We start from the raw sequence: 13,860 nt of genomic DNA, 5'->3' as shown, positions 1-13,860 counted from the left end.
AACCTGCCCGACATTTGGCTGACCATTTCCTGTCCTTCAGGAAAGAGCTGTCCACTTTCCCTTCCCTTTCAACAGCCTGGCACAGACAACTGACGACAGGCCCAGAACGGACGCCTCGCAAACCATAAACAGAGCCGAAGAGGAAGTGATACGTGAAGAATCTGTCATTTTTAGAGATTTTGACTTTGGAAACCCCAGAAATAAAATAAAATTCCCAAATTCACAGATGGTAGTAAGACAGCTTTGTTGCTGCCACAGAGTTGTTCGGTTTTGATATTCTGAGCTGTGTAAGCACCAACATTACTAAAATAATTCACAGGCCTAACCATTTACTTTTACAGTGTTTAACGGTAATCGTGCTAATCTGGGGTTGGTTCTGAAAATTGACTAAGGCTGTGATATGGCCATAGGTCAGCTCTCAAGTGATAATGTAGGCGTCGGCATGCACGTGGCGAAAATCACTTTGAGTGAATTTCAGAAAAGAAAATCAGAAGCAAACTTTGCAACACTGAGCTAATATAGGCCTACTCCAACAGTACTGGAACAATGCTAAATCATTTAAGATGCAAACACCTGACAGTGGCTGGGTGCGGCGAGCCTGCACACAAGTCACTTAAAGGTGCTTAAATTGCTTCCAAGACATAAATGGGCTGCTGACTGAAAGGAAACCACAAAAACCCATAGACACTGTGGCCTGGCAGGACTACAGTTAAGCCTGTAGACACTGTGACTCTCCAGGACCGGAGTTAAACAGGCATACACTGTGACCATCCAGGACTAGAGTTAAACCAACAGACACTGTGGCTCTCCAGGACCGGAGTTAAACCAGCAAACACTGTGACCATCCAGGACCGGAGTTAAACCAACATACACTGTGACCGTCCAGGACCAGAGTTAACCAACATACACTGAGGCCTGGCAGGACTGCCGTTAAGCCTGGAGAGTCAGTGCAGAGACCGTAGCAATCCAGAGTTAAACATGCATGGTTAGTCTGTAAGGGATGTAGAGGATGGGGGAGGGGGGAGAGGGGGGACGGGGTGGGTGGGTAGGGGGCCCACATAACACAAACACACAGATGGCCTGCCACAGCCTCAGAAACGAAATATGGGTTGACCCCAGCATGTTCCTCTGCGAATCCTGAAACTGGGACCTGCAGTAACAGAATTCAGTGAGCAAACATCCAACAAAAATAGTATTCATTCAGAGGTACCAAGGGGTATGCAGTAGACCTATGCAACTAACCTACTGTACCCTTGAACAAAGTTAAACTAGGTGTTACCACAACCTGAGGTAACACCTAGTTTAACTTCGTTCAACAGTACAGTAGGATATGAACTGAATTGAGTGCAAACTCTAAGAATGTGCTCATAACCCAATTTAGAGCTGCCTTACAGGATCTCACAGCATTTTAGGCCATCCAAGAGAATTCCACAGGGAACAAAACATCTCCAAGTCTCCTACATTTCATCAGCGATCAAAGTAGGCTAATCTATTTGTTTATTACAACATGTCAGAGCACACTTAAAGTAAATAAAATCCCCACATCATATGTTAACTAATTGCAAGTGCATGCCTCATACATACACACATACGCACACACACACACACAGGCACTGAGCTTAAAGAGAAACATGTTTTGGAGTTTTAAGTGATCATCCGTTTGCCCCTCGGAGGCCCAAACAGCCTTTATCTGGCCGTTGCACAGTGGGAGATCTCCATCGAGTGCACATTCCACCGCCCGACTGCATCAGGGGTCACGACACCTCAACCCAACAACAAGAAATATTACCAGCCACTCTAATACAGCCTTTGTGTGGTTTCTGAGGAAGGGGGGAGAGAGGCAGAGAGAGACAGAGAGAGACTAAGAGCTCCTGAAGAATGCAAGTTTTCCCCGTTAGCCTGACCCACGTCCACACAGGCCTACATTAGAACATCCATGGAACACACCAGCCTAAGTTGACGCCAATCTTGGTGCCTGAGACGCATTTCACTTAAAACTTATTTAAAAAGAAAAAGATGAGCATGTGTTCTCATTCCAACACAACTCTGCTTTCTCCTCTCTCACCGTCCTGTCCTCAGAGACCGTGGGTGACATTAGACGGGCGCTAGCTGAGCACAGACGCTATCCAGATGTTTTTTCACACATTTAAAATCCCCATATTTTTCACATGTATTTTCTGTCATCGTGAACATGCGTAAAACATAAATCTATTTTTACCCATTTTATTTTTAGTTTTTACTTTTATTGAATTTAAGTATTAAATATAAAACAATTCAGTGCAAACAACTGGATGTGATCTGGCTGTATCTTTTTTTTTAAATTCAAAGAAATGGAGATTTCACCATTATAGCATTTTGATATTTACAGTCATTGAAAACACAAAAATATTGGCTAAAGATATTTCACACAGGCTAATATTGCGTGAGCAATGCCATTGAGCTGGTGGGGGGGGGGGGGGGGGTTGGTCTTGTGGGGATTTGTCCAGTTTGGACTGTTCCCATGAACTTGGCAAACAGCTCAGCCTGATTCCATCCAACACATGTAGCACAGCCCACCCCAAACTGTGATAACAACACGCAACATTCTGACACCCCCTGCTAAAGTGGCTCTCTTATCTATGAGCGATAATCAACCCTGTATCTCCATTCAGCTTCATTCTATTATGTATGTGCAAATCAATTTTTTCCCCCGCACATGAGAGATTGGTATTTATGACTGTATTTTGGGGGGGGTTGCCGAGATGCCAAACTGCTGCTGCTCTTTGTCAAACAGTTATACACACCTCGTTTTATCACACAACACAGAGAGAGAGCATAAGGGGTGGAAGAGGAAGACCTAAACTTCCACAAGGTGCCGAGCTAAGGGGATTAACCCAGGCTAATAATACCTCTTCCGGCAGAGCGGCAGGACATCGGTACAGGATTCCTAAGCTCAGAATCCTCTCGCAACGGAAGAAAGACACAAACAACAGCAGGAATTCAATGCAGTCTGGTCTCTCTAATCAAATTTAAAAAGGAATGACAACCCACTTGCTTTCAAGCCATCCAGTCAACAATTTCAAACAATAAAACACAGCACTGCGTGTAAGGCAGCCTTTCCTGCTGGGAGGACGAGGGATTAAAAAGGCATTTGGAGGTCACAGGCAATGATTCGGTTTTCAAGCTTCATGACAAAAGAGTTCCTTTCATGATGAAATGGGCTCAGTGTTCACCTTAATTTGCACTAGGCCCTACCTTTTTTCACTCATATACGTAACATTCAAGATAAGCCTTTGAACTGTTCATGTAATTCAGACAGGACAATGGGAACATTTTGAGGGATGCACACCAGAACAGTCAAACAATCGAGTCGGTGTTCCACCAACAGCCTCTTTTACAAATGCCAGCATCCGTTTCAAATAATTAATCAATTTTTCCGTTTATGGCTGGAAGCCCTGTAGGCACTGCTGGAAACCATTAGAGGCAAATAGTCTCTTAATGGAGGTAGCGGGGGCAGAGCAAGATAGAACAGCAGCAGTGATGCAACCACAAAATAAAATTTGGGCAATTGCGTGCTATCAATGACCTAATTGTTTTTAACCATTTTTGTACGGAGGGAACGGTCCCTAAGTTTACTGGTTCACACGAACCAGTGACTGACGTGATAGCTCTACACACTAGTGCAGCGGACGAGTGAACTGCATAAGCATCCCTCAAAACCGGAGTGTGAGGAAGACTGCTCTGGAGGAGGAAGGAGCGGTGTTCACTGGAGCAGACACGTGAAGGAGAAGGGAACAGGTTCCTTGCCCGCACGCAGAGACCAGCTGGCAAAGGATGACCGCTCCACTCACTGATTGCCAACAGCCCCCCACACTCTACAGCAGGAGAGCCGCACCGGCCCCCAGGGCCGTTTCTGAACGAACATTTTGTGGCTCGAAGCAACATTTTACTTTGGCAAAAGGGCGTAATGCCAGAGATTGCCGGTGCATCATAGATATGCCTTAGCGGCATGGATATTTTATTATATTTTTAAGGTAAAAATCCTGCATAGTATGCCTTTGAGCCGCATTATGCCAGAAATAGCTATGCATGCCATGAAGAATAAAATCCCCATGTTCATATTGTGCTTATTGTGTCATATTACAAACAATTGCATAAAGGAGGTAAAACTTCAAATTAAAGACCGAGGTGAATCAATAGGCCTGGAGTGATTAAAGTATGGACACCTGGCCACAAAAACCAACCATCTGGAAAATAATGAAGAATTCAAAGACACAGCAAGTGGTAATGGGTCCAACCTGCATTGTGTTAACAAGTTTAAGGAAAACAAATTATTAAAGAAATCAAGCATGTGTTAAACAACCTAATTAGAAGCCTATTTATTTACCTCTGTCTTTCATGTGATCAAAAAACTTGTTATGCAAATGTTTGCAATGTAGCACGATAAGCACAATGTAGCAAAATTTCAACATGGGGATTTTTTTTTGTGGAACGCAAAGCTATTTCAGACATAATATGACTTAAGAGGAGTACCTAATTAAGAAAAATTAGCTGCTTGTTAAAATTACGGGATTGTCATGGTGTTTGGAAGAAAAAAATTGTGAGTCTGAGAAAGAACAGAACCTGTCAGGAGCTCTTTATTCGCATGCTGTGCCAGTGGTGGACTGCAGTAGCACTTATCAGAACCAATCAAACCTAATAGCCATGTAATTACAGGTCAGAATAAGAGACTAACCATTCACACCTATTCAATTACAAAAGATTCATGCAACCCTATCTGTACAAAAATCACATTTAAAAAATTGATGCTCAAACTCAGCTCTCCAAAATGCGGGTCTCCGTATAAAAGTTGCCCTTCTTCATAATGGCGTTTCACTCAGTGAAAGAAATCCTCTATTGCAACCACATTTGTCATACATTAAAACGGATTTACTCTTGTGGTAAGAGGAGTCCATTAATCGTATCAGCTGCTACGTCCATAAAACACGATAAACCAGTCTGGGCATGCCCCAGTGGATGTGCACTCTGGTCTGCATATCGGAGTCCTTGTTTAGAAGTGCAGAGGGTAACAAGAAACCTGAGGAAATGACAGTGGACACTGTACAATGGGACAAAGAGAGGACACTGTGGCACTGTCACTCTTTGTTTTCTGCCCCAGTTACTGTATCAGAATTTGAAGTGCATTCAAACGTTCTGTAAAAAGAAGGCACTATGAGTTTTTTTTTTGAAGGGAATGCAACCTGCCATGATCAAAAACCATCTTGGTGCCAAAAACAAAGACACTAAGAGCCCAGTGTTCTTCCTTTCCTGTCGGGGCACAGGGATTCCTGAACATGGACTGTGATTGTCGCTGCCATAGAAGATACTCATGCTTCTACGGAAGCGCAGAGAGGGAAGTCATTGCGCAGCCTCGCACCACCGTGACGAATCCTCTCTCTCTCCTCCGCCTGGCTGGGCCGCCTCCCGCACTGGCACCCCTGGGGCCGAACGGGCCCCCCGCAGCAGGCCGACGTCCCTCTGAACGGACCCAAACAGCTGGACCCAGCGCTCGCCGTCCACCCCGACCCTTCTGTTCAAATTCATCGCTCCGGGACAGATGTTTAGCACACCACCCGCATCAACCGTCACAGCTGCCCCAAGCCGCAGAGATGATTCATAAACTCACTGAAGCAGCAGACGGCTTTCCACTGGAAATGCTGCCACATCTGCATAAATCTAAGCTTGGTTACGCTTCCACATTTTAACAATTGCCCTTGTCTCAATTCCGATTAATAGCGCCATACGTTTTAACAATATTTACATGTAGAGGTAAGAGGGATTTGCATTTTTGTGTGATATTCATTGGTATGATATTTTCTGGACAAAATATGCCACTTAAGTTTGACATGTAAATAAACCTACTGAGCTCACAAAGGAATCGAACGTTGGAGAAAGTTTGTTTAAAATCAGTGCTGCACCATTTACAAAGGCAGGGGCGGGTCCTGCCTTTGAGGCCGCCCCAGCATATAAACCACCAGCAGTGGAGAGCTCTCTACAGTCGGCCTGCTTCACACCAAGAACAGAGCAGGAAAGACAAAGCTGTTTTCAGCCCGAGGCCCTGGAGTTAGATGCACAGTCTGCCCTGGTCACTTTCAATCACACCACACACATGCTGCGTTCTTCATCGGGCTATCCCAGGCTTAGATATGGTACAGCAGCAAAAGTGCTTTGTGCTCATCCCAAATCTAAAACTGCTCCCAGGACTGACTTATAGGGTATGGTTCACCCCTGAATAATCTACGCACCACAGGAGAATTAACAGAGCTGGGTGGAAATTGCACTCTGGGGGGTGACTGTGCTTGGAAAAAACTGACTTGCAAGATGCATAGCTGAGCAATGATCCTATAGTATAAGGGGGTTAGGTCTACATCTTCTATTCTATGGTAATGTAAAGCCATCTCAAACCGAGAATATTCTGGAATTCTTCCAAGCCACCGGGTAGCCTAATACTGCTTATGGAAATGTTGCCAATGCATTGTAACACACACTTCTGAAAAGATGAGCAATTCTAGGGATATTAACATGACTTTTCTTCCTGTCGGGAAACCATGCTTCATCCCCAGAGGGTTGCTTAAACTAACAGTATGTTACCAACTTTCCAGGAGGCAGTGGGTGTCCTTTCCAGCGATGGCTTTTGAACCCCCAAAATGGGCGGCTTCATCATGCTATCAGTGACTCAGTGATGTCAACTCATCACAATTTGAATCATGATTCTTGATCCAGCACTTGGTAGCTTTTTAAATGAAGTCACACTTTCCCATCATTGCTTTCCAATATACAATAAGCAAAAATCTCTCGTTGACGTATCATATGAATATTGTCGCTCCCTGCCCTTGCCTTCACTGACCACAAGCCACTTCCCCTGCCAAAGAAACCCTTCAAGACCAAGCTGGTTTCTGTTCCGTGAGAATAGACAAAAGAGTCTGTGAATCAGACTCACAAAACGCAACCATGGGACAAGATATCATCCTCTCTACTTTGAAACACACAGTCTGCTCTTGTGCCAACCAACATGAAATACCCTGTAACAGTTTCAACTGAGAATATCTTGGGAGGTTTGCTCACCAAAGGGTGTGAACAAAGCATGATTATTCAAGCAATATGCCACTGTACAAACCCGCAGAAAACGCAGTATTGTAATTTTAGCGATACTTTGATGGTATTCCACATTTCTATTCGTGAAAGTATGTTGTAGGGTAAGTAGCCTATGTACACTACGCAATAATCACATTTCCTGTTCTACATAGGACTCGCATTTCATTTAAAATGATACGCAGACGCAGATTTTTCTAAAGCAAAATATTAGAAGTATTAGAAGAAAAAAAAAATATATATATATATATTTTTTTTAAACGACAAAGCTCAGAGAGGAGTTACTCAAGACATAAGTACTGTTGGCAGGGTAATCGGAGCAATGATAGAGCTGAAACGGTAAAATAATAGGACCAGTCCGGATAGCGAGGCTATTCAGAACGCACTGCACCAACACCTCAATAGGCTATTATTGTAGGAACTGTTTAAACTCCAAGGCCTACCTCATCACTTAAAATGTTACCGATCAAACACTCCCACGATTTTCCCCAAGCTGAAAGCCAGTTCACAGCCTTCTTTTGATCCAGTGACATTAGATTCACGCGGTGCACTGGTCAGTTCTAGGCTACACCATGTGCAGAGGCTATCTACGTATACATGCGAAGGATCGGAATTCATTCAGACCAACGTGTTGCCTCTTCTTTCAACGTAATGCCGATATATATGTTTTCTTTTTCCATTTCTTTTTTTGCTTGGCACCAGACGCGCACGTGATGTCATGCAGAAAATCAATAGCTGTGAACAGAACACCATGCCATCACGTGCATTTATATGGGGACGCCAATGGGAGGAAAACGCCCTATTCGCTTCGCTTGTACCTTATGACAAAAAATTAAATATATAGCCAAAAAATTAGCATGGCACCATTAATGGAGGACATGCGTGTGCTATGAAGTGAGTGAATTGTATACATATCGGCCATACCAAACCATTCAATTTTGCTATTTGTGTTATTTACAGCGTATAATTAATGGCAAAATGTTGTGAATATAACAAGTGTGCTCAGGTTATTCGCACCGAAATAGCCTTTGCAAAGCATCGCCTACGAACGACCAGCAAAACCCCTAAATATTTTCAGCTCCATTGTGCGAAACGGTTGTGATCGGGTAACAAGCGTAGCCTTTTCCAATTTTCTTTCATGAATGGATATAATTAAGTAATTTTCAACTCGCCCAGTGAGTGAATTACCCTGCATAGCCTACCAACTGACGAACACATGAAAGACGCACCGCTTAAAAACACAAGAAACGATGCGACAGCGACATGCGTTGCACTTACCTTTGACTTGAGTTTCATATTCGGCGATAATCTCCTTGTCTTTTCGCAGCCTCGCAGGTGAAGTCATCTTTATTTGTACAGTGGATCAGAGGCCAGATAATAACAATGTTGTTGGTGGCAATTAGCGAATAGCTAATGGAGTGAAAACTGCAATGGCAACAAATCCGACCGAAGAAGATCCAGATATAGCCTAAATTGTGGCGAATCGCAGATCTGGGTTGCTATTGTTCCCGGCAATATTCAGTCTGTCTGCATTTCGAGGAAACGTTGTTGCATCCTTCAGCACACACATCCCCGGGTCCAGTGTCGAAAAATAAAAGCCAGATTCATTCCCTTTCCCGAATGAAGCGCGGACTCCCGCGGTTGCAGAAGCGGTTTCCTTAATGTAGGCTACGCGTTCACAGCGGGAACTGCGCTGCATGTGCGCGGTGGCTGCTCTCTCTCTGAAATGCAGACAGGGATATGGTTTTGCTTGATAGTTCAATCGCCTGGGTAGGTTATATACAAGCTGCGACAATGTCAGGGTCGCAAGAGGTGAAAGATCTATAGATCTATAGATTATAGGCAAAAATTTGAAAGCATATTAACATTTGAAACATTTAATGGACAGCCTGCAGAAATGCTATATTTAATTATGCGCAAATTTTTGCAGTTACAATGTGCAATAGCCTATTCAAATGAGGTAAACTGTATTTGGCAGTCAACAAATTGTCTGTGATCTCTTGACGACTAGAGCCGTCTTATTATGATCTATAGCCTAGTTGAAATGTGGTTGCCATGGTCACATTTTAAATAAATATTTCACATAACTGTTACACCGATCTGTCTTTGAAAGAGGAAAAACAATTCTAGTATTGAATAAATAAACATTTTTTTTCTCATGCTGTCATATGTAACAATTTCCTAGAAAGAAGGCTCCGATTGGTTCCCTGGTCTTGGAATAGGGAAAACCATGCCCTAGATGTTTTTTCTTGTAGTTCTCATTTGTAGCTTCTTGTGTATGAATTAGACATTCAAAAGTATCAACATCATAATCAGAACAGAATAAAAGGAAATAAGTTGTGGAGAATAGCCACATCTTTGCCTACGTCATTTCTGATTTTTTTTGGGTTTTGCATTCCAATTTAACTTAAAATTCATTCGTTTGGATTCCTTATATTGGAAGGAATCCAAATAGTAAACTCTGGAGACAGCATTTGCAATCGCCTTCTCACTGAGAGCAATCCATAGTATTGTTATGGTGAATTTACAGTTTACAAATTCTCATCAATTATCCAGCCATGTTTAAAGGCAGAAACTTTTCGGCCTATTGTACATTTTGGAGTATGTTTAGCTTGGTAAAACAGATGAAAATGTGGTCTTTGATAAAATGATAATGACGACAAATGAGATAATACGTGACAATTAACTAGACTAGCCAACATATTGCATCGCGATCTTGCGCAGCTCAGAGTGGACAACTTAACATTAAATACTAATGGATCATTGTTCTACCTCCAACATTTAACTAGCTATAGCTAGCTATGTATCTCCAGCTAACGTAATGCATCTGGAACGACTGACCATGTATGTGAACATAGCTGAACTAAAGTTATAAAAACCAAAACACCCTACCTTTAAAGTTTTGTGCCATTCATTTTAGGTAAGTCCCCAAAAAGTTGTTACACATGTTGCATGTGAATCAGGCTAGTCGCAGAGCCGTTCACATTCACAAACTTGCCGGGCAAAGTTGGCTAACTTTGAATGTCTAAAATCTTGGGAAAGGGTAGACTCATACGCTCGCTAACATTGCCCCTTCCCCTGTCTAAACTGCTGGATGTGTTCATTGGCTAAACGCCTTAAAAATGGCACAACTCCTGACGAATCGAAAGGTGTATACAGGTCCTTTAAGGTAAGGCAGGCCTTTCGTTTATTGTTAAGAAATGACCCAATCATAGTGCGTACATCACACAGGAGGCGGGACGTAGCCAATCGGAATTCGTCCGGTTCGACAACTTTGGAATTTGGGGTTGCAGGGAAATGTCTGATGTGATTCTGCCTAGTCTACTACAGGCAAAAACGGATTAGCTAGCACAGATCTTCTCAGGGTCGCTCCTCGGCCCCTCCGTGTAGATTATGTACTTTTTTGTGAGTAGATCTCGTGAGAAACTATGGTTGTTGAAAATTTCTACTTACATTTTCCCCTTAAAATAGCACAATTTGGATTTGGTCCGTTATCACGGGCTCTGCCACCGAACGCTTTGCACCCCCCTCCCCCCACACTCTAAAAGTCGTAGTTTCAGCAGTTGGGTCTTTCTTATTTAACTTGTCAGCCAAAATAATTAGATTAGTTAAAAGCCTATGTTTTTATATAAAAATAATAAATAAATAAATAAAATTCTAACTCTCTTAATGGATGAACCATTTGCCTTATCACACATTACAGTAATGGAAATAATCCATTGTCTGAGAACTTATCTGACTGATTATTAAATCATGAGATTCAGTGTGCATATTTTTGTCCCTGAATTTGTCCTCAGGCTGTGCTGTGACAAAAAGGAAGAGGCATTGGTATTTTCTGCCATAATTAGCAACAAAAAAAAGAAGCTTTGGCGCTATGAGATAGATCACAAGTCTCTGAAAATCTCGCTATCTCAGGGCGCCAAAGATTGTTTCTTTGTTTATATGCAGTTTTATTTTTGTTACACGTGTGCTTATTAAAACTGTTGGCTTTTACTGCCACAATAACATGAACATTGTTGGGAAAACGTCCATGATGTTATTTATTGATTATTACTCTATCAAAATAATCTTAATGTGGTGTAACTGTCACGCAATAATTTTTAAAAAAGTGCTACTTCTGTGCTATCCATCCTTCTAATTAACAATGCAAGAAGGGTAGCTTAATTTAATACCTTTGTCACCATTATCAAATTAAGATACCCTTCTTGCATTGCTAATTAGGACGATGGAGAGCACAGAAGTACCCATAGTTACATAGTCTGTAGTAAAAGTGCAGGGCTGATATTTGCATAGAAAATATTAAGCATTGAAAGTACTGCTCAGGGGCTGAATATAATGAGGAATAATCTGAAGTCTTTTTTTCTCTGAACCCACCCAAAGCAAAGTATTAAAGCTCTGAAACCTTCAGAGGGCTTTTGAAATACAATTTTAAAAAGACTGAAGACCTTTGGAGTCCGGATGGCACATTGTTAGAATATCATTTAATATAATCCTGGAGCAGAGTCACCTCCCTTGACATTGACAGGAAAAAAATCCATCACAGAATACTATTGTTATTGTCAGGTTGAATCTGACCTCCTCCTAAGACCAGGGATGAGGAGATGGTGGGTGGGTGTTTGCGGAGGGAGTCATTCCCCTTTTCAAAGTGGCGGCTGACCTGACCTTAGACCTTTGACTTGACAGGAACAAGACAAGGAGATAGCTGTCCCGGGAGTGTGTGTGTGTGTGTGTGTATGTGTATGTGTGTGTGTTTGTGTGTGTATGTGTGTGTGAGTGTGTGTGCACGTGCGTGGGTGTGCATTTGTATGTGCTTGTGTGTGTGTGTGTATGTGTGCGTGTGGGTGTGTGTGAGTGCATGCAAGTGTGTGTGTGGGTGTGCATGTGTGTGTGTGTGTGAGTGGGGATGGTGAGCAATAGGAAGACCAGGGTCTGTGGAAATAAATCAACCTGTATCCAACAGCGCTATTGGGATGGAAACACAAGCGCGATGATGTACTGTGGGTCTTTCACGGCCATGTTTTGTGTTTATTGCATCTCTGGCAGGGGAAAGAAAAATCCCTTGATTCTTCAGTCACCTTATTTGCATAAACTGTCACCGTGGTTATGCCAGATATGCAAACTTTAAGCTGTGAGAGCTTGAAAACCACATATTTCGGGAGGTGTTGAGCAGCATACTCCCAAAAGATGTTGCTGTGGTGGATGTTCCGACCAAGAGGAAAATGGAGAAAGAAATGGGGGGTGGACCACTGGAAAGAACGATTGATCCTGACCACCTCACAGAGAAGACAGCTAGTGATCCACTCCCACAGAACCCAAAGCATGTGAATGAATTTATTCATTTATTTATTTATTTATAATACTAAACATTCATTTGTTGTCTCCAGTTTTTGGTCGTGTTGATCATTTAGCCTTTTCAACTGAGTTTTAAAGGGAGGCCAGTCCCACTGATTGGATTACGTAATAGTGAGGTATGCCTGGTTGTCTCTAGTCTGTCCCAGGTGTGTGCTGAAATACCGGCGTAAAGATGTGCCGCGCTGCATTCCTGGTTCCGCTGGAGACCACCGAGGAATGCTTCCCCAGCACGGACTGTAGGCCATTCTCAGACTTCTCCAGCTACAGCTCCCTTGTAAAAATCCAACTGTGAAATCACACATCACAAATAAAACAGATATTTCCACCGTCTATGAAAGCAGCAATGAAGCTGTACCTTCAGGTATTACAGTTTGTTCCCCTGTTTTTTGAAAGCATCTTTGTGTGAAGGAAAACTGACTGTGTCATTTGCCGGTAAAGTGATGGGTATCATCCTAAGACTCCAGTCTAGTAGTGACTTAGGCCCGAATGCTATTTTGTTTATAAATCTGTAAAGGTAATTATAGACAGCTTCCTGCATCCAGTTATGTAACTTTGAAAAACATTGATGGATAATAAAGGGATACTTAAAATGGGAAGCTTATAATGTTCGACTTTAGATACTCAGATCAAGAACTAACAACAGGAAGCTGTGGTCTTGTCATGGTCCTGTGTTCCTGTCTGTGTTTCCCTTGTTGGGCCGCCAGATGGCGGCACTTCTGTTTTGTGTCCTGCTCCCCTCCTGTTAATTGTATGATTGTTTCAATTGTCTCGTTATCCCATCATGGTTCCCACCTGTGTCTTGTTATCCCCTCCTTCTGGTTTGATTGTTTTTTGAGTTCACCTGTGTCTTGTTACCCCTTGTCTATTTAAGTTCTCTGTTCCCTTGACTCGGGTGCTGGTTCCTTGCGTTTGTTCTGCCTTGCGTTTGTTACCAATGTATGTTCAGTCCATTTATACCTGCCTGCGTTTGTTACCCGTTTGTGTTTTGTTCCTGACTTGTGTTTTTGACCTTCCCTTGTGCTCTGCCTTCCCGTGTTCTGCCCTGTCTGTGTTTTTGAGTTCCTGTTTTCTGTTTCATTAGATTATTTTTTGAGTTTGTGTTTTAGCCCATTGTGGCCTTATCTGTTCCTTGTTTGTTCACCTTGTGTTAGTAAAGTCTTTGTTAATTTTCCCTTTTGAGTTTGTGTTTTTTTCCCTCTGCGTTTGGGTCCCCCCTACCCGGACCGTCACAGAAGGAACCAGCCAGTGTGGGACCCAGCAGAGGTGTTTTTTTTTTTTTTTTTTTTTTTTTTTTTTTTTTGTTTGTGTTTGTTTATCATGCCACCGGGGTGGTGGAGTGACCCGGAGGACTCGCCACCCAGCGACTGGGAGTCCCTCGCCCTTGAGCTTCCCAGTGCC

At 42.7% G+C, this 13,860-nt stretch overlaps 1 protein-coding gene across 2 annotated transcripts in view; it reads right to left on the bottom strand.

Annotated features, from left to right (window-relative positions):
• LOC135233966 (SLIT-ROBO Rho GTPase-activating protein 2-like) overlaps positions 1–10,205 on the bottom strand; it is a 49,961-nt gene extending 39,756 nt beyond the window's left edge. For both annotated transcript variants that reach the window (XM_064297989.1, XM_064297991.1), the window contains exons 1-2: positions 10,003–10,205; positions 8,389–8,831 (exon numbers count right to left, since the gene is read on the bottom strand). In XM_064297989.1, coding sequence (XP_064154059.1) covers positions 8,389–8,455 — 67 coding nt within the window. In that variant the 5' untranslated portion in view covers positions 8,456–8,831; positions 10,003–10,205. The remainder of the gene's footprint in view (positions 1–8,388; positions 8,832–10,002) is intronic.
• Positions 10,206–13,860: the final 3,655 nt, after the last annotated feature.

Source organism: Anguilla rostrata, chromosome 11 (genome assembly GCF_018555375.3).
Source record: "Anguilla rostrata isolate EN2019 chromosome 11, ASM1855537v3, whole genome shotgun sequence".
In the NCBI taxonomy this organism is placed as follows: domain Eukaryota; kingdom Metazoa; phylum Chordata; class Actinopteri; order Anguilliformes; family Anguillidae; genus Anguilla; species Anguilla rostrata.
The sequence above is the reverse complement of the archived record's forward strand: the minus strand, read 5'-3'. Positions and strand labels throughout refer to the sequence as shown.